Source organism: Suncus etruscus, chromosome 12, assembly GCF_024139225.1.
Source record: "Suncus etruscus isolate mSunEtr1 chromosome 12, mSunEtr1.pri.cur, whole genome shotgun sequence".
Classification (NCBI taxonomy): domain Eukaryota; kingdom Metazoa; phylum Chordata; class Mammalia; order Eulipotyphla; family Soricidae; genus Suncus; species Suncus etruscus.
The window spans coordinates 92852124-92873086 of NC_064859.1; the positions used below are offsets into that span (position 1 = coordinate 92852124).

General features: G+C 42.9%; 1 protein-coding gene across 1 annotated transcript in view; it reads left to right on the forward strand.

Annotated features, from left to right (window-relative positions):
* The window catches only part of BABAM2 (BRISC and BRCA1 A complex member 2), a 448631-nt gene that overhangs the window by 250299 nt on the left and 177369 nt on the right, over positions 1–20963 (forward strand). Inside the window, 1 exon segment of the mRNA XM_049784238.1 lies at positions 1887–1996. Within this exon segment, the coding sequence (XP_049640195.1) occupies positions 1887–1996 (110 nt within the window).

The following is a 20963-nucleotide window of genomic DNA, read 5'->3' on the forward strand; positions in this document are numbered from 1 at the left end:
GTGATGCCTGGTTGCACAGGCTGCAGGAGAAGTGAAGTTGGTTGTGATAGAAGGAAGAACAGTAATTCTTTTTGTGTTGTTGCTTTTGGTTGGTTTGGGGGCCACACCTATTGGTGCTCAGGGGTTGCTCTTGACTACGCACTCAAGAATTAATCCTGTCTGACTGGGGTGACGATATGGGGTGCTAGGGATCAAACCTAGGTCTGCCACATGCCAGGTGATGCCCTTCCAGCTGTACTATCACTCTTTCCTCAACTGGCAGTGATTTTATTTTAAGTAAAAATTTAATTTTTATTTATTTTAGTAAAGCACAGTGATTTACAGTTATTCACAGTTGACTTTTAGACCCTGTTCCAGCACCAGTTCCATCAACAGTGTCAACCTTTCTCCACCAATGTTCCCAAATTTCTCCCACACCTCCCTGTTCTAGCGTGCAGTCTTGAATGTCACCTTTTTAACTTCGGTTGTTAAAGTTTGGGTCTAATGCTTTCAATGTTGTTGACATTGTGGTTTGGATATTTAGATCTTTTTTCCCTAACATCGCTCATATACCTGAATCCCCTGGGCCCTATCGCTTCATTACTGCTCATCTGTCTTTCTCCTGACAGTGATTCTTAAGTTTAGATCAGGAGCCTCCTATGATGGCTGTTGAGTTCTCTTCTGGACCCAGATACTGATCCAGAAATATAAATGAGTTCTTCCTGTTTCTGTGGATAAGTGTTGTGCAGTTCTAATATTCAAAACAATTTTATATGAGGTTTGGGAGCAACCAAAAATAGTTTATTACAGATTATTATTCAAATGTGATATTTACCAATTAAAAATAGCATGCTACTAGAATTTCTTTGAATACTTTATTTTATTTAGAAGGCTGGCAAAAAAAAAAAATAACCAACTTGGTTCTTAGCGATCATCCTATAGTCCATGCCATCATCATAGGTCTCCCAGTTTTGACTCAGGACATGTCATCGGTGTCACACCAAAAGCTGGCTTTTGGTTGGCATCCCACTGCCGTTCATTTTGTTCTTGAATTCTAAATGACAGTAAGTTTAGTTTTATGTCAGTTAACCTCTTGATGTTTCTTGAGCCATATTGGGCTCAGTGATATTCTTCACTTCAAACCTTCTTATATTCTAGACTTTGGAGTCGTGTCCATCTTGTGGCTCACATAAGAACCACTCATCCCCAGGTTTGCTGAAGTCTATAGGCATGATACTCCTCTCCCCTTTACTTTTATGGTGTTGGACTTCATCATTATTTCGACATCAGTAATACTACATTTCTTGGAACTCTTTGCCCAATATTCCATTAAGGTGGGAGTCTGATCAAATTTCTGGCTCCTTTAAGATTTTTGCTTTATTCTTAGCAAACATGTTTATAATTAATTTTTCCTATAAAAATAAATGATAAGTTCTTTTACATATGTAAATTAAGAACCATTCACTAGATTGCAAAGAGCCTCTATTGGCAACGCGTTAAGTGTGGGAAGGCACTTGTCCTGTGTGTTATTAACCCGAATTTCATTACCTGCCACCATAGATGGCCTGAGCACCATCAGGTTTTGCTTCTGAGCACAGAGCCAGGAATAGCTCCTCCCCAAACATTGCGAGGTATGGCCTAATACCCCCAAAGAAAACAATAAATAAAAATTTCTTGGAATGTGGGTGGTAGCAAAATAGGTGGCAAATCTTTCTTTCCTTAGTGAACTTTGGTTGTACAGTTTGAAATGCCTCATTCCAGGGAGTGATTTGGTATGTGGCAAAGGATTTGCACAATCCAGGTAATTTCTACCACCTAGTCTCAAAGCTAGAAAACTTTGAATTCGTCACCAGTCCGGTTTTCTGGGAGCAGGTCCTCATGAATCTGTTTTGTCATTCCTGTTTCAGGATGTGAATGAAGACCCTGGAGAAGATGTGGCCCTCCTTTCTGTCAGTTTTGAGGACACTGAAGCCACTCAGGTGTACCCCAAGTTGTACCTGTCACCCCGAATTGAGCAGTAAGTATCATTTTTCATCACCTATGTGTAACCTGTGCTGCGTCTTCCTGTGAATGAAACAAAATGTGTTTTGATTCTGTTTGCCACTTTCGAACGCATCAGGTGATTTCTCTTTGCTGAATTGTTTTCTGTTTTCCTTATTATTTATTTAAAGAAAATGCATCACATGGTTGACATCATAATACATTTGCTTACAGATGAGCAGATGTAAAGTTACTGCAAAAAAAGGAAAGATAAAAACAAAGAAGAAAGTTAGAAAAGAAAGAACAAATAAAAAGGACAGTAGCAAGTACATTTGTGAAAATTATTGTATCTCCAATGAAGTTGTTAATACAATGGCAGAAGGTTTAGTAAGCTCTTGTTGTTAGCTGTCCATTCTGTTCATTAAATTGGTGTGTTCCTATAGGGATGACAATATTAAACGAATGAAGTTGTCCAGAGATTCACAGCACTATTACTCATATTACAACTTTTGGGGCATGTACTCAGCTCACAGGCTTCCTGGAAGAAGGAAGATAAGGTGTGAGGGAGGATGCCCAAACTGGCTTCAAAAAGCTCTGGTGATATCAGCCCAAATACTGGCATACCTGAAATGTGGTCAGATTGATGTCCCCAAAGGGAATTGTAGAAAGTCAGTAATGAGACAGGGCCATTTGGGAAACAGTGATTCTGATGTGATCTGTTGGTTTCTGTTTTCTTAAAAGGAATTGTATTAGGAGTTTGGGATATAGAAGACAGTTAGTATTGACCTACAGACTTTTGGTTGTGTGATTAGTAACATCAATGTTGTCTTTCATGGAGAGAGGAGGAGGCAGACTGAGTACGCTTTTTCCGGGTACCAGTGGTTATAGCTGAGTAGTATCTGATCCCAGTTCGTCTACATTTGTAACTATGACAGTGGTTTGTTAAAAAGGAAACCAGTTTCTTGCCAACTTTAAGTAAAAATTACATTCTGAAGTTAATAAAGGTAGTATTGCGAGCAGATAAAAGATGACTCGCTTGAATCATCTTTCTGGACTAAGGGGATCAATGTAATTTTACAGTGCTCTCAGGCTGCATGGCTGAAGGAATTTAATATCTTGTTTGATTTATTCGAATGAATAAACAACTTCACTAACTGGTGAGATGCTTCTCAGGATCCAGTCGCGTTGTGTGCTTCCTTCTAATAAAATGCTTAAGGAACGGCTGGAGCGATAGCACAGTGGTAGGGTGTTTACCTTTCATGCATCTGACCCGGAACCTACCTGGATTCGATTCCCAGCATCCCATATGGTCCCTTCCTGAACCTGCCAGGAGCAATTTCAGAGCACAAAGCCAGGAGTAATCCCTGAGTGCCGTCAGGTGTGGCCCCAATCCTTCTTCCCCCAAAAGTAAAATAAATGCTTCGGGAGCATTTGTCTTTGGTCATTGAACATGGGTTGTAAGCAGATTTAGCTGGGAACCTTTGGTGGGACATAATATTTTTTTTTATCAGCAGAGAGTTTTTGTAAACTTTAAAATTCCAATTAAAATTCTCCATAGGCCATTTGACCAACATTGCCAGTGTCCGTGTGGGAGATGCTGTCTTCATCCAGCCCCATGGCACCTTACTCATTGATTCACTGTGCATAGCTCTCTTATCTTCACATGCTTATAATCAACTATAAGCATTATAATATAAGCATTACCAACTATTTTCTTTCACCGTCTCAAACTTATTTGTATACTGCCGATGCTCAATGCATGTCCTCATTTTATTGGAAATGGAGCCATGCCAGTAAGAGTTCAAAAGGAGGGGTTCCATGAACTCATAATAGCCACTGTGAACCTAGGTCCTTCCATTTATATATGACAAGATAACTAAATCTTTGAATTTGTTTAACCGTATGTAAAATAAAATGATAATACCTAATTTATTGTGATTTAGATTGGGGAGGGCAGTTATATTAAATACTGTTCTTAAGATATTAATTGCAGTGTATGACACTTTAACAAGTATATTTATGTTAATTTGTTTGTGTTTTGGGGCCACATTCGACAGTGCTCAAGGGGGGGCCACATTCGACAGTGCTCAAGGGTTACTCCTTGCTCTGTACTCAGAAATTACTCCTGGCAGGCTTAGAGGACCATATGGGATGCTGGGGATTGAACCTGGGCCAGTCACACACAAGGCAAATGCCCTACCCACCATGCTTCAGCGATAACAACGTGTTATTGTTATAGATGTTGTTCTAAGGAGAAGAAAAATAAGCAAGTAGAAAAGGGGGTGATGGGTAGATCAGTGAGCAGAGTTGGTTTTAGCCAAGTTGCACAGTGAACACACAGTGAAGTCAGTGAACAAGCTATCACAAAATGTACTTGATAAGAATCTTATCAGTCAAGCTAGAACCAAAACTTTGCCAACTCCAAAACAAAATGAAAACACCTGCGATTTTCCCATCACTTCCCCCCTTTCTTTTTCTGATAAGTTCCTATCCCTAGTTTGCCTATAAAGTATCTCACACTCTGAGGGCTGGAGAGATAGCACAGGGTATTTGCCTTGCATGTGGCCAACCCAGGACCGACGATGGTGGTTCAAATCCTGGCATCCCATATAGCCCCCCAAACCTGCCAGAAGCAACTTCTGAGCGCAGAGCCAGGAGTAACCTTGAGCGTCGCTGGGTGTGACCCCAAAACAAAAACAAACAAAAAAGTATTTCACACTCTGAAAGATGGAAGATCAGGCTCAAGTGACTAGGGAAGAATTTTCTTTTGAACCCACTTCTATTCGTGAAATCAAGCTTCCTGCACCTCTTCCTGTTGAGAACCGAGCGCCTTCTCTGATCACTTCCCAAGCTGAATTCCCCTCCGCCAGCCGGTCCCACGGCCCAACTTCACTCCTGGAAGACATGCTGATACAGCTCTGCTTTCTTGCCTCTGAACCTTTACCGAACTCTTTTTTTTCCCCTCACACAAAGTGCGCTTCTCATGTCCTCCTTCTTGAAACAGTCCCTTACTGCTGCTTACTCAGATACAGTCTCGTCGGCTATTCAAGGCCAGGGAGACTAGTTTCACTCCTTTTATGTTCTATACCATCACAGGGCACAGGAACAAATTGTTTCACCAGCAGTATTGCAGTTCAAAAAGGACTTTGTACAAGAATATTTGAGAATGCTATACTGAGAGGTGCTGCTTGGGTGGGGAGGAGGCACTGGGACTAACTCCTCTAAGTCCAATGGTTGGCTTCCTGTGATGCTTGGAAGACCACGCACCAGGCCTCAAACCCAGACCTCCTGCCTGCAAAGCAAATGTTCCTGTCTTTCAAGTCCTCTTCCTAGTTCAGAATCTTAGAGTTTTCTGATTGACAGAGATTTATGGTATAGAACTTTTCTTTTTGCAATGATGCCCTCAAAAACAAACATAAACAACAACAACAAATGAGTTAAATAAAAGCCCACTTCTAACCCTTTTGTAAGTCGAAGTTTAAAAAATAAATGCATTTTTCCAGAACTGTTCGAATGGAAAGTGATCAAATTGTGGTATGGCTTTCTAAGGACTTAAAGATTTGCCGGAGCTATTAATATCTTTGTTTAACTCTTGAAGAGTTCAAGGCATGGAGCACAGTTGAACCATTTCAGCAGGGATGAGAGTGGAGGAGAGATGTGATTAGTACAGAGCAAAGTGTCCTAGGCCTGTCTTTGGACCAGGGCTCATTTGTTTCACACCACCTGGTCTATCTGCTCTGTGGGATCACCACAGAAAATGCACTGCCTGCCAGGCTCAGAGATAAGGGCTTCATTTCATGGGGGACAGGGATAGTTATGAGGTAGAGGAGCACAGGGCTGGTACTATGGAACTGGATGAGAACCAGGAAGAGAGAGAGGCACCGCTGAGGAGAGAAAGCCAAAGTCAGAAGAGTTAAAAGGCCATCAGGAAAGAGGGCATCATAAAGACCCAATCAGGTGGCACAGTCAGACCTAACTTGAAGGGAAATGAGTGTGTGAGGAAACATCCATGCGGAGAGGAACTCTGAGGTGTCAGACAGGTGGTTCTGTGAAGTGCTCTCAGAAGCCACAGGAAAGACAGTCCACATGGACACTGGGCCCAGCTGAGGCCCTTTGTCTACCGCTGAGGCTCTTTCTAGGAAGTCCCAAGCCCCTGTTAATGCATTTGACAGACAGTTGGGCGGCTCTGTGGCCTGATGCTTGTCAGGTGAATGTCCTCAAAAAATGGCAGTGCGCTCCCCTTCTGCTCTCGAGGTGAGACCTGGACAGATACTTGAGCCTGAGGGTTCCCCCATTTCAGTGAGATCCCTTCCCTGCCAATGAGAATACCATTTTTGTTTATTTGTTTGTTTTTGGGCCACACCTGGTGATGCTCAGGGGCCACTCCTGGCTATGTGCTCAGAAATTGCTCCTGGCTTGGGGGACCATATAGGATGCTGGGGGATTGAAACATGGTCCATCCTCGGTCAGCCACGTGCAAGGCAAACGCCCTACTGCTGTACCACCACTCCAAGAGTACCATTTCTGTGAGAGCATCCCATTTCAGTGAGACCACCCTATTTCAGGTTGGTGCCCATTGCCTTGTCATGTGGCAAGGATATTTTGCTCACCCTGACTAGTCTCAGGACACACAAAATCTCCATGACACTTGTTATCACATGGAGGCAAGGGGCTCCATTTATCTTACCCTCAAGATCTCTTGGGACATAGAGAGCCCATGTCCCCAAATTTGACAGTTCCACAAAAGGGACTGTGTGTCCAGTCCAGGGGATAGAACTTTCCTGGTGTAGGTTTGCCCGGCATGGCTGCCTGTCACTAACATGATACTCCCCCACCTTTCTGGAGGTGGCTCATGATACTGAGACCTCTGAGTGCCCTCTTTGCTGTTTCACACAGGAGATTCTGAAAAAACATGCTTCTTGTAGGTGCCACATATATATGAGCTTCCCCAAGATGCCAGATCTCTTGGTTGACTCAGACACCATCCATTCGGGGAAAGTGGAGAGCTAGGCCACAGCTAGAGGTAAGCTAGTGGTCAGTTCCCCTCAATGAAGTTGGGTTGGATGTAAGGAGAGTGGGGCAAGCACTCAGCCTTTTGAAACCACTTAGCCTGGTCTGTCCTGGCAGAAGGACCTGAAGTGCAAGGTTGTGTCAGCATCGCTGGCAGGAGACACGCTCCACCCTCTGCCCTCTCCAGCCTCTTGGCTGCCCCAGCACAAATCTAGAGGTGAGCCAGGCAGCAGAGACAGCCAGTTAGTTCTTGTCCCTGAAATGGGGTGTGGGTCTCTTATTGGCTGGACCTCATTTGTAAGAGTGGTGTGAAGGAAAACAACTAATCTGTCTCCCTGTCTCTCTCTGTCTTGCTGTCTTGCTGTCTCTGTCTTGCTGTCTGTCTGTCTCTGTCTCTGTCTCTCTGTCTCTGTCTCTGTCTCTCTCTCTCTCTCTCTTTCTTTCTCTCTTTCCCTCTCCTCTCTCTCTCTCTCCCCGTCCCTCCCTCCCTACCCACTTAGAAATGGCCCCAGAAGGTCCGTGGCTAAGCCCAGTTTTCCCAGTTTCACAGATGGGCTTTTTGACCGCTTCCCAAACCCTCCTGTCTAACACCCCAGAATTCCTCTCCAACAGGGATATTTCCTCAAACACTCATTTTTCTTCAGGACGGGTTTTTCTTTTTTCTTTTTTTTTTTAACTCTTGACTTTAGCTTTCCCTCCTCAATGGTGTCTCTCTCTCTTCCTAGTTCCCATGTAGCCCCAGGCCCGTGCTCCTCCACTGCCTCAGGACCTCCCTATCACCCATGAAGTGAAGCCTGTGTCTCTGAGTCTGCAGGCAGCGCATTTTCCGTGGTCATCCGAGCTGACCATTCTACCCAGAATCCTCTGTGTCTCTTGTTTAGCTGTGTGTGTGTGTGTGTGAGAGAGAGAGAGAGAGAGAGAGAGAGAGAGAGAGAGAGAGAGAGAGAGAGACAGAGACAGAGACAGAGACAGAGACAGAGACAGAGAGGAGAGAGACAGAGACTGAGACAGAGACAGAGAGGAGAGAGACAGAGACTGAGAGAGGAGACAGAGTTGAGTTTAGTTGAGCTGAGCTAAGTTGTATTTTTTCACTTCCATGCCTCCACTTGACTTGGGCTGCTTTGTATTCTATCATCTTGATGGCTTGATTTCCCTCTCCTCTGGGCTCTCTGTTCAGAGTTCTCTATTCTCCTCTATCTTCTCAGTCACCACCTTCTTCATGAGACTTTGGGGACCACACCTGCCTGCCCCCTTTCCAAGATGGCCTTTCCTCTCCTGTGTCTGTGCCTCTGTCCTGTAGTTCTCTCTTGGAGTAGAAACCCCCTCAGGGTGGCCTGTCCTTTCACCAGAGGAGGGTTGGTCAGCCATGGTTGTTAGGTCTCTTTCTGGTAAGGCCAGAGGGCTCTCTGTAGCCATTGCTCTTTGGTGTGCCTTGTGGCAGGCTTGTTCCCGATAGGTTCCTGCTCTTGTTTCTGAGAGGCTGAACTGTTTCTCTTGGGATTGGTTTACCAGACAAATCCCAGGGTAAGTCCAGAGGCTTTGATCTCAAGGCACTGTTCCTCTCCTCCTGTTTTGGCCTCTCTGACCTTTTTCCTTGCCTTCCTCCCACATGGTGTCTGACCACAGCCATGGTCGCTTGGAACATTCCAGTAGCTTGTAATTCACAAAGGCAAGCAACTCGGCTGAGGGAAAAATAGAAATTTTTTTTATGGTTGAACATTGAAATGAAACAATTTCAAACCCAAAGATTAGGTAAGTTCCACTGGTTCTTTTTTTTTTTTCTTTTTGCCCCAGAAGCAGTTAGCAAATTCAGTATATTGTGATTTTACTTGAGTTTAATCTTGAATTGAACATTATAATAGATTAGAAAACTTACATTTCATGTGTTCAAAACATTTTTTAGAGTAATTGAGGGAAATTGTATCACTAAACTTGGGTAGATGTTAGAAAAAACAATCCCTGCTTTTTGAAAAATTCTACATCAGGGTGAGTACAGTGCGGAGGGCTTTTGTCTTGCATGAGGCTGACCCAGGTTCAATCCCCAGAATCCCATATGGCCTCCAAGCCTTCCAGGAGTGATCTCTGAGCTCAGAACCTGAGAACTGCTGGGTGTGGCCCCAAAACTAAACTAAACAAATATGTATAAATATATATTCATTTATAGAAATAAAAATATATATTATATTTAAATAAATAAAAAAATTCTGCATTGGTTGTCCCAAGAAACAAGACCCCATACACATCCTGGGCTGATTTTCTGTCCTCTGACTTTCACAACAGGCACTGTTCAGTTCAGCCTCACTTATGTGTATTAGCCCTTGAGATAATCTTCTACAAATATTGTTCTGCTGGCGATGGGGGGCTTATCCCTTGATGAACCCTGCCCTGAGTTTGCAGGTTTGAAGCTGTGGATTTGGTTTTCATGGAAGGAACAGCCAAAGCCTCTAAGAACATTTGAAGGGCTCGAGATGTTCCTTTTACTCGTCTGGGAGTGGGGCCAGAGGGTTTCTTCGTGACTTCGAGGGGAATTCTGAAAAGTAAGTTCAGCAAGTTTGCGGCAGTGAGTTTGGCCTTTCGTCTCCTTGCAGCCTCCCCACAGCTCAAGAGCTCAGCCTGTGCTTTGAAAAGAGACAGAGTGGAATTTAGCTGGGGGAAAGAAGAAAATCAATCAACCCCAAATATCATTTTTCTGGAAGCATGCTTCTTGTAAACTCCCACCTTCCCAGCCGCCTGAAGTCAGTGAGATGTCAATGTTTTTATCTAGCTTTCTTTTTAGGCAGGAAAAATATACATCTAGAAGGTGGCCAGAAGTCTGCGATAAGGCATCTCCCTAGTATGTGTTTCTTCTTTCACTTATTTGAACTGTAAGCATCATCTTAGCTTTACCTCATGTCCTTGGGTAGTCTGTGACTTTCTCTTTATAGCACAGAGCTCAGCTGAAATCCCTAAGATAGAATTTGTTTTCAGTTTTAAAAAACCAGGCCTCGCACCTTTCTGTGAAATATCTCCAGGGTTTTAAGTAGTGAAGATGTGAAGTTTGTGAGGCTCTATCTAAACGATATTTAATTTCAACAGCAGTGAAACTCTGAACACAGAATTAGTCTTCTCACCTGTAAAAATTATCCCTCGGGAAAGGTGGGAGATGAGATGAAAAATGGTAGTTTCCACAAACATTATCTCTGTTCTCATAGGAGCAGAGAAATTAGAAAGTCAAAGACAAAATTGGCCTGGAATATTTGCCCCGAAGAAATAGAGAGAACCGTAGACAGGCCCGATCCTTAGTAATGGGGCACCTAAAGGCTGGGTTTGAACTAAAAATCCCAGAGATTAACAGTATCCAGAGTCGGTCCAAGTCATAAATTGGTGGACTTAAAGGTCTAATGTGCCTTGGACTTTACCCCAGAACAATGTAGAGTTTAGATGATAAAATAGTTTTGCGAGCAACACTCCTTCCACCCAACACTAGTCCATAAACCTCTTCCATTGGATCTTAATTGGCCAGTGCACTTGTGTGTTTTGATATCTTCTGCAAAACAACCATGGAAGCTTTCAGTATAGTGTCTTCAGTTACTGCCCTTCTGGCTTTTTCCTCACTCTTCTGTTCTTTATCTGCATGAATGGTCGGTACCCCAACATGAACCCCAGGCACCATGCTTTGACCTTCCTCTTGGCCTTGTGTCCCATATCTAGATGATCAGGAGTTTCTTTTGGCTCTGTGCTATCCTGATTCTCTGCACCTTTCTGCCTTTCTCTCTGGCTCTTTTCAAGCCAATGGATCATCTTTGTGAGGAGAATTTTTGGAAATAAGAGCTTGATCAGTGCCACTTTTTTGAGTTTTTAAAATTTTGTTTTGTTGTTTGGAGAACACAGTTGGTGATGCTCAAGGCTTTCTCTGTGTGCAGGAATCACACCTGGCAGGCTCAGGAGACCATATGGAGGGCTGAGGATTAACCCTGGATCAGTCCCTTGCAAGGCAAATGCCTTCCCTGCAGTACCATTGCTCCAGCTCCTATTTGAATCACTCTCCTAAAGACTCTCTGAGGGCCTATTTATTGGACAGGTAGCTTCTTCTTTGTTCATTCGAGGGGCCTCAGTGTACACAACAGCCCAGACACTTGGACCACAGGTGAGGGAACTGGGGAGCTTCTGTGGATTTGTATGAAATAGTCAGTACAGCCATTATTGGTTTCAACATTTGCCCCTGTGCAGTTGTGTGAGGACCAGAGACGATCTCCTTGTCCGTGTTGTGTTGTGAGACATCCTTCTGTATTGTCATCACTGTTCTGGCATTCTGCCAGGATTGCTGGAATTCTGCTCTGAATTCTAGTGTCATTCTGCTGTGTACCTATTACAATGCTTTCTGCTACTTCTGCATGCTGCATGCAAGTCTACCCACTGTACTTTGCACCAATCCCCTCTTTGTTGTTCTGCTTCAAAACAAATTTCATTACCTCTTTCTTCTCCTCCATGGTTTTTCACCAACTCCTTATCCAAGTCTGTTGTTTTCTGTATCTACCGGGCATCTTTTCCTTCCATTCCTCCTTCCCTTCTTCACTCCCTTCCCTCTTCTCTTCCCCCCTGCCTCCTTTTCCCCTCCACCTTTCTCTCTACTCCTTCCTCCCTTTCCCCTCTCTCCTTCACCTTCTTATCTCTCGAATATGAGCATATCTTTTCTCCATCCTGCTTTCTGTCTTCAAGTGTATACTCTTGCGGGGCTTGATTTCCTCCTGCCCTCACTGTCATTTCCTAACCTTCCTTACTAATCTCTTTTGTCACACACTTGAGGAAGTAGAAAGGAATGTGTAAAAAAGCCTGGTACAGTATGACGCAAATGGTGGTCACCAGTGTCACGGACAGTAATTCACTTCCTGTCAGATACCTGTGTGACTGTCCAGTCCTTTTGCAGGAAGACTGCAAAAAAAAAAAAAAAAAAAAAAAAAGACTGGGTGCCTGCCTGGCAGGAAGCAGCACAGGAGGGTGTTTGTTGGTTGGACGGTAACTGACTGTTCTTTATCATCTCGGTACATTCACCAGACTCACAGATCCATGCAGCCCAAAGAGTGTGTTTCACCAGGGTGAAGAGTTATGTGAAGAAACACAGATACACAAACCCAGATAGAGAAGTAATGCTTCGTAGCATGTTAATTATGAATTATTTTATAAATATTTATTATTATTATTATTATTATTATTATTATTATTTTGGTATTGGGGCCACATCCGGCAGTGCTCAGGAGTTACTCCTGGTTCTGTACTCAGAAATCACTCCTGACAGGCTCAGGGGAACCATATGGTATGCTGGGGATCAAATCCTAGTCAGTCATTTGTAGCTGCTATACTATCACTCCAACCCCAAAATATTTATGATTTTTTAACATAACTTGCATTTTGTTAATCCCTCCTGGGTGACTATAGCTCTTTCCCCCCCCCCCCCAGTAATTGTGAATGCACCCTATATGTGGAGCTTTTCTCTGGGGGTTGTAGCTAGACCTCTAGAAAGTCTAGGGGGTCCCCAGCACCCACTGCTGTCAGATGTCCCACTGTTCTCTCTGCACATGAACACGGGAGTTGGCCTGTGACGTCACTGCACTATTTCGAAACATCTTTCAGTTTTCAGGGCCCTCTGTGGATCCAGTGAGGAGGACATTATGATAGGTTTGAAAAACTAAGGTCATTCTAGCCCATCTTCTCCCAGAGAAAGTCTAGGGTCTTTTACGTCCACAGTTGGCCAAAGGGTCACTGTTCAGAACCAAAACTAAAGGTCTGGTTCTTGGTTTACAGGCATCTGGGATAAGTAGGTAGTGATGAAGATTCCTAAAGTGCACAGGTTGAATATAAAGCAGAAGCCCTTCCAGTGTTGTTGAGGAGAAGTCTGAGAGTAGTGCCTTGTGGTCTTAGCCTGTGGTGTTCGCTTAAGGTGATTCGATCCTGGGGTGTCTGATCTCAGTTCCCACTATGCGGGGCTCCCCCTTCAATCCACATGTTTTCCATTTTGTTAGAACACAGATACTAAAAGAAAAAAAAGAATAAGAAATGTGCCCGCACGACATACATACTTTTTAACAACACCCAAAAATATTATTAATTCTCGACTGTTTCTAGGAAAAAAAATGGAATTCCCTAGATTTGGAGGATAATATTCAAATAGGTCTCTAAACTCAGTGTATATGTAGACGTGACTTCCTATACAGTGGTCCTCTTTGACTGCCGAGTCTAATCCATAAACAGTTCATCTATACAATGTATATAGCCCTTCTGATATATTTCCCCTCCCCCACACCAGAGCCCCTTCTACTCCCTCATTTCCCAATCCGGATTCCTTATCTTCTCCTCAATTAACCCTCTTTACCCTCAGTTCTTTAATTTGTTAGGCACCAAGACCGAACTCCTGCCCCAATAGATTCTGCCCTTTCACACACCCCTACAAAGCTCATTATTACTCCTTAACTCTCTCACCCCCAGCCATCAGTACCCCACATTTACCCTTTTTAACTTCAGTACTGCACAGTCCTAATCACAGACCAAAGTCGTGCATTGGATTTAACAACCCCCAACTATTTCAAAAGACATAAAATGGACTCATATGTCTTTTGAATATTTTATGTGTATTTTCTTTAACAGCTATAACTCTTTCTAAATAATCTTTTACCGTGGAGATTCTACCCACTTTTTATCTTGTCCTCTCTTTGTGAGCTGTTCAATAAGGAATTTTGTAAAAGAGTCCCTCAGTTTAATGCTTATTATTGAACCATGTCATGGGGATTGTTGGACTTGTTCTTATGGCCCCCATATGCGCCAATAATGCCATCTGGCATTGTTCCTTATTTGCATAGGCACATTTAAATGGGAAAATACTATACATACAAATAAGTTCTTATCTAATAGAGATTGGAACACACAAATCTTGTAGTGTAATGGGACCTTACACCCTGAACATTGATATAATGACCTGGCACAGGCCTCAGAAGAATGGGCATCCTCCATTCACTCCTGAATCAGGGAAGCTATCTGCGAAACATCCAAGGTTTTTTATAACAACACCTGGAAGCAATCCTCTACCAGGGAAGACCCTACCACTGCTCTGACATCGACCTGCTCAAAAGAGACTTCCCTTAACACTAAGAAGACTTGACAACAACAAGGACCTGCTTACAGGACAGGGTTCTCTGTATTGCCCTTTAATTGTGAGGTGAAAAGAGAGGACACTCTGCACCATCCTGACTGCAATGTAGGATATGCAGATTCCAGGATCTTTAATACAGAAACATGATACCAACAACAGAGACTTTGTGAAAAATAAAGTGTATTGGCACTACAGACAATGACCTGGATTGGACAAACTAGTTTGCCTGGAGCCTAGAGTTGGTCTTATGCCAGGAAACTTCAGGGGTAGGGTCTCCTTGTATTTAGACCAGTGTTTTTCCTTTCCATGTCCCTCATATTTTGGTGGGCCTATGCAAACAATAATTGCCACTCTAACACTGTTTTTACTGTGCTCCTTTGACTCTAATCCTTAAGAAAAGCAACCCACTTAAACTTTTGAGGTTAACTTAAACTAATATACATGTGCATGGAAATGTAAAAAAATACTTTGCTTTTAATGTTAAGGAGTTACATAAGTTTTATGGCTTTAGATTGCTTTGTGTGCTGCTAAGAAATATTATGTACTACAATCTGGGGACTTGAGGCACAAAGTAATTGTACATGAGTTCTGTTTTAATTTTCTTAATGTTCTTTGGCTGAAAGTTCAAAGTTAAGATATCAACAATGGGACTACTGAGAATTGTGTTTATGGGTGATTGTCCTTCCACTGTAACTTTACCTTGTCTGCTTTCTTTGCATTTTTGTTCTCATAATTAAAAATAAAAAATTAATAAAAAAGAATAAGAAATAAAATGCAGATACTGTGGACCAGAGCAATAACACAACGGGGAGGGCATTTGCCTTGCACACAGACAATCCAGGTTCGATCCCGGGCATCCCATATAGTCCCTTGAGCCCATAAGGCATGAACCCTGAGCACAGAGCCAGGATTAACACCCTGATTGAATGCAGTCATCTGTGACACAAAAAAACAAACAAAACCAAACAAACTCAGACATGCTGTTTTGCTCTAGCAGCACTAATGACTCCTGTGAATGGTGAGTTCTTTAAGACTAAACAAACAGTGAGTGAACATCATATTGTACATAGAACCATGATCTGGGGTGAACTGATCACGGATGTCATCTTTCACGGAGAGCCCAGAAGAGCAGAGGGAGCTCATTTTTTAAAAAAAGACCAAAATCTCCTGTGCCAGATTTCCACCGAGACCCACCATGAATTTGAAGTTGTAATGCATGAGTGGAAAATTGGTTTTTCTGACAACTTTCCCCTCTGTGCCCTACCCATGAAGTTCTCTCCCACCCCCACCCATATTTGGCTTGCACCCTTCCTGCACCACCCCAAACTTCCAGAAGTAAGATGTTGGGGTGGATGGTTGCATGCCAAGTTTTCATCTTGGGCCAGATTTTTATAGCTGCATTTCTCCGAAAAGAGAATTAAGGACCAAATGGTGATGGCACGTACACGTTTTCCTTCCCTCCTCTGACCTCGCTATAATGAACTCGCCAGAGTTTAACCATGATTGGCTTGATTGTGTGTGTATTAAAGCCAACGAAAATTCCTTTGAAAAGTTTTAAAAGGTTCATTAACTCAAACAATCCCACAAGGTTCCTCGGAAAAACCAGTTATAGAGCACTTAGTGTTTAATGCTTCTAGCATTTTCCCTTTACACGACAGGGAGACCTTCAAGAGACCTGCTTTTGGATATAATTGATTTGGTGTCTGATCTTTAATTTTTCCTTTTCTAGGCTTTAGTCACCAATATGTGTTATGTATTCTTTCTTAAAAACACAGATACGTTTGATCCTGTTGGTCTTTATTTTGGTGAAATAAGGGGTGGGGAACATATCAAGCAGTGCTCAGGGCTTTCTCCTGGCCCTGTGTTCAGGGATACACTCCAGGTGGTATTTGGAGGACTGCTTGTGGTGCCAGGGATTAATAGGCAAGTGCCATACCCGCTGTCTCTGGTTTTCACCTAAGTAGAAGGTAATGGTCAGAGTCCACCTAGGAGAAACAATTGAAACGGTTTCCAGTAGAAAAATTATGTAAAATGATTCCAAATAGAATGAAGAGGTAATGAATAAGTATATCTGATTTTGGAAAGGTTTGTGAGTTGGAGAAAAAAATACTTTGGAAATGAAACTACCACCAACACCATTATCACCACCACCACCACCATTCTTCATCTTCTCCTTCTCCTTCTCTTCCTCTTTTCCTCCTTTCCTTCTCCTCCTCTCCCTTCATTTCACCCCTCCTCTTTCTCTTCCTCCTTTTCCTTTTTCTCTTTTTCTACTTCTCTTCCTTTTAGTCCTCCTTTTCTTCTGCCTCCTCTTCTTCCCTCCCTTCTACTCTTTTCCTTCTCCTCCTCCTTCCCTCTATGGATCTTTCCTAAGCAAGTATGTCTGTCTGCAATTATGGATATTCAAGCCTGCTAGAGTCCCCAATGAACACCCCAATGCTCCTCACTACAGAAATGACTGGAGACATTTCATAGTTGACACCGCTGAAATGCAGGGAGGGGCGTGGCAGTTATCAAAGTCTGGACCTGGGGTAAGTGGGGCCACCCCGAGATTCTTGGTGGTTTTACTTGAGCAGGATTGAGGGAAGAGGTCAAAGGAAACTTCTGTCTACTGGTAAGGCTTTATGTTATTTTTTTTTTCAGAGTGTAGGGAATAAAAGTTATTTTTTAAAAAAATTAGTTGCGAAGAATCCAATTGCTGCACTGTTGGCCCTTACATACTCCAAGGGTTTCTCTGAAGCCTGCACACTGTTGGCATTTGGGGCTAGATAAACCTTTGTGTGGAGGGGGAATCCTCTCATTCTCTGAAAGCTGGTCACAACATCCGTGTTGTCTGCATCCTGGAAGTCAATGGTATCTCCAACATGGCACCAATTGCAACTGTCAAAGCTGATAGTGTGGGGGGGGGAGCAGTGCCAGCCAGTTCCCAGTGTCATCTCCTTTCATCGTTCTCCAGGGACTGTCTGTACCTGCCTCGGTTTTAGAAATACATTTTATTCACATCTGAGCCAGCACTCCTGGGTCATATTCAGCAGCTAGAAGTCGGAAGTCAAAGTTTGAGCGCGCCAGGAATCCTCTTCCAACTTTCTCTGCAGCTCTAAACCCTGGAGTTTGCACCGTTTCCTCTTTAGTTGTTTTTGCCTTGACCTGTTTTTTTTTCAACCAATTCTATGAAGATATTGTTTGCATGCATAGAATTCGCCTATTTTAATGAATAAACATCCCCCATCTGTTTTTTTTATTAATATCTTTATTTAAACATCATGATTACAAACGTGTTCCCATCCATGTTACTCTACTTCCCCTTTACCTAGTGGCAGCTATAGCATCTCCGTGGACCTGCATAGTTGAGACATTTCACATGAAGGGGATTCTCTTGGTCTGTAGCCGAGTGACTGATTTGTGTCTCTCCATCTTGGAAGGCTCCTTGTGCTTTATCACATGCCAATTCCTGTTCTGTCCTATTAACAAGAAGTACTCAATTGTGTGGCTATACCATCATTTCTTTATACATTCATTGGTTAGTAAACCGTTGGATTCTTTGCACTTAAGTCTGTTGTGAATGATACTGCTACAAACATTTGAGCTACAAGTAATGATGTGAACATGAGTTTCACATCTCTCAGAAATATCAGCTAAAATCTCTTGGACTTTTCTGTCCTTTTATTTTTTTTCTTTTGTTTTTGGTTTTTGGCCCACACTTGGCAATGCTCAGGAATCATTCCTGACTCTGCACTCAGGAATTACTCCTGGAGGGCTCAGAGGACCACATAGGAGGTTGGGGGTAGAACCTGATGGGCCACATGGAAGGTAAATTCCCAACCTGCTCTCACTCTTTTTTTTTTTTTTTTGCCAATTTTTTTTTGTTTGTTTTTTCAGGCCACATCCATTTGATGCTCGGGGGTTACTCCTGGCTAAGGGCTCAGAAATTGCCCCTGGCTTGGGGGAACTATATGGGATGCTAGGGAATCAAACCGCTGTCCTTCCTTGTCTAGCGCTTGCAAGGCAGACACCTTACCTCTAGTGCCACCTCACTGACCCTTCTTTTGCCTATTTTTAAGGGGTTGTTTTTCTTTTGCTTACTGAGTTGTAAGAATTCCTTTTATAGGGGCTGGGAAGGTGGCGCTAGAGCTAAGGTGTCTGCCTTACAAGCGCTAGCCAAGGAAGGACCGCGGTTCGATCCCCCGGCGTCCCATATGGTCCCCCCAAGCCAGGGGCGATTTCTGAGCACATAGCCAGGAGTAACCCCTGAGCGTCAAACGGGTGTGGCCCAAAAACCAAAAAAAAAAAAAAAAAAAAAAAGAATTCCTTTTATATTCTACAAAAGAGACCATTCTCAGATGTATGAGTCACAATTCTTTTTCTCTTCGTTCATGCACTGTCTTTTCATTTTCTCGATGGAAAGCCTTTGGATCACTTATTGAAGCCCCTCTGGGGCTGGTAATTTTGTCTTCTTCCCACTAAAATCGCATTTTGAAATTTTTTTTGCATATGTACCATATATTAGGTCATTGATGTCCCGGATTAAAGGTCCATATGACTACTTCTTAGTCTCATACTTAAATATAAATTCTAAACCTAAAAATAAACTGACACAGGATTCACCTCCAGATAAGCAACTCCTTAACAATATGAAGCAAATCACACACACACACACACACACACACACACACACACACACACACACACACACACACATATCTGATAAAAGGATGAGCAAAAGCATGAACAGACAGTTCATGTCAAGGAATCATTAATAAAACACAGAGTTTCTGCCCTTCCACCCTTTAAAGCTAGTGAGTGGCTGACCTCTTGAGTCAGTGGGGGGGGAGGGGGGGCGTTAATGTCCATACTCTGAGATTTGGGGGTTGAACCTGGGATTTTGATGAGATTTTTGAGGCTTAGGACAACTTGCATTCCATGATGAATCCATTCTCATCCCAATGTGAACCTTAATTCCCGGAACTCTTTCATGCTTCAAACGCCCCAGCATTTCTAGGAATTGTACGTACAGCTATAATGGCTTTTCAGCTAAAGTGCAGACTTGAAGAGGCTCTGGATTTTGAAAGTGAGTTCTAGAACTAAAGACATCTGATTCAGTGGATGGCTTTGTCCTGAAATTGGACTATTTGCAGAACAAAGTCAGATCTAGAGGATTTCCACGTCAGACCTTGGCAGCTGGAGTCTTTGAAAATCTGAAAAGAGGGATTTTTTTTTTTACACTTAAAGAGTCTCCCTGGCATGATTACTAAGTTGCTTCCATTCGGACAAATAGGATTATAGCTAGTGGCAGAGTGAACAGAGTCCTCTCTGCACTGTGGCCTCAGAACAGAGGACTGAGATTCACTTGACTCTGGGTGATTTATCCTGCTGAACCCTGACCTAGAATCTCTGCATCCATTTGCTTTTTTTGTATGTTTGTTTGTTTTGCTTTGTGGTCACTTCCTGGTGGTGCTCAGAGGTTACTCCGGCTCTGACCTCAGGAATCACTTCTTGTGGGTTCAGGGATGCTACATTGGATACTGAGGATCAAACCCTAGTCAGCTACATGTAAGGTAACTGCCCTTTCTGCTGTGTATTATTCTTCCCCATCCCCTTTTATTGAGACAGTCTCACTTGAAATCAAAAGTTCAAGGCTCGGAGAGATAGCACAGTGGCAGGGTGTTTGCCTTGTATGCTGCCGACCCAAGATGGACCTGGGTTCGATTTTCGGCATCCCATATGGTCCCCTGAGTCTGCCAGGAGTGATTTCTGAGCACAGAGCCAGGAGTAACCCTTAAGCATTGCCGGGTGTGGCCCAGAAAAAAAAAACGAAATTAAAACTTTATTTCAGCAAGTTCTACCATTAGCTTATTTGAGTTCATATACTTATAATACCCTCAGTAAATAGATTAAGAACTTTCAGTGTACTATATATATAAAATATGTGTGTATATATATATAATTTTTTATGTCACGACCCACCAAGATTTAATACTTAACCTAATTGAAGTTCCAGTTTTACCTAAAGTACATTCCCCCCTCCCCAGGAATGTTTATCAAGACACCATGATTTATAGGGTTGCAGATAAAAGAGTTGTTTCAGACATACAATGTTCTAACACCAGTCCCACCACCAATGTTCACCCCTGCCCTTCCCCTTCCACCCCATGTTTCCTCCCCCTTCGCCTGTCCCCTTGGCAGAATTATATCAAATTTATCTCACATTACTTGGTCCAAGAAAATATAAAGGAATGGCAAATCTGATTTTCATCAAGTGAATCAATGAAAGTCAATTTGTGAATATTAGTTGCTCTCTCTATATATATAACCTTCCTTAATCTAATAGAGGCCAACAATATGCACCAATTGTGAATGCCATACTCAGTGCAACATGTTGGGAAGTTTGTCCTGTTTTCAGAGAAGCTCTTTCAACACTTGTTTCACGACTTAAGAATTTCCTACGCTATTGCCTGCCCCTGAAGCTCTGTATGTTCCTTCAAGTCTGAATGATAATCTAGCCAGATAAAGCTTTCCTGGTGTGGTGTTCATGTCACAGAATTTCTATATTAGATTCTTCTATTTTCTTCAGCCCCTCAGTCACTGAGGTCCCTTCCTGCATCCCTGTGCATTTCCACACACCCCCTCTGAAGGTGCTGTCACCCTATTGGACAACAAGAGAATTTTCCCTTTCAGTTCCGGGTTGAAGATTGAACTTGAATAGAAGTTGGTTACCTGATTTTTTTTTTAGGGGGAGGGGGGTTTACATCTGGTGATGCTCAGGGATAACTCCTGGCTATGTGCTCAGAAATTGCTCCTGGCTTTGGGGAACCATATGAGATGTCAGAGATTGAACCCCGGTTTGTCCTGGGTCAGCTATGCGCGTGCAAGG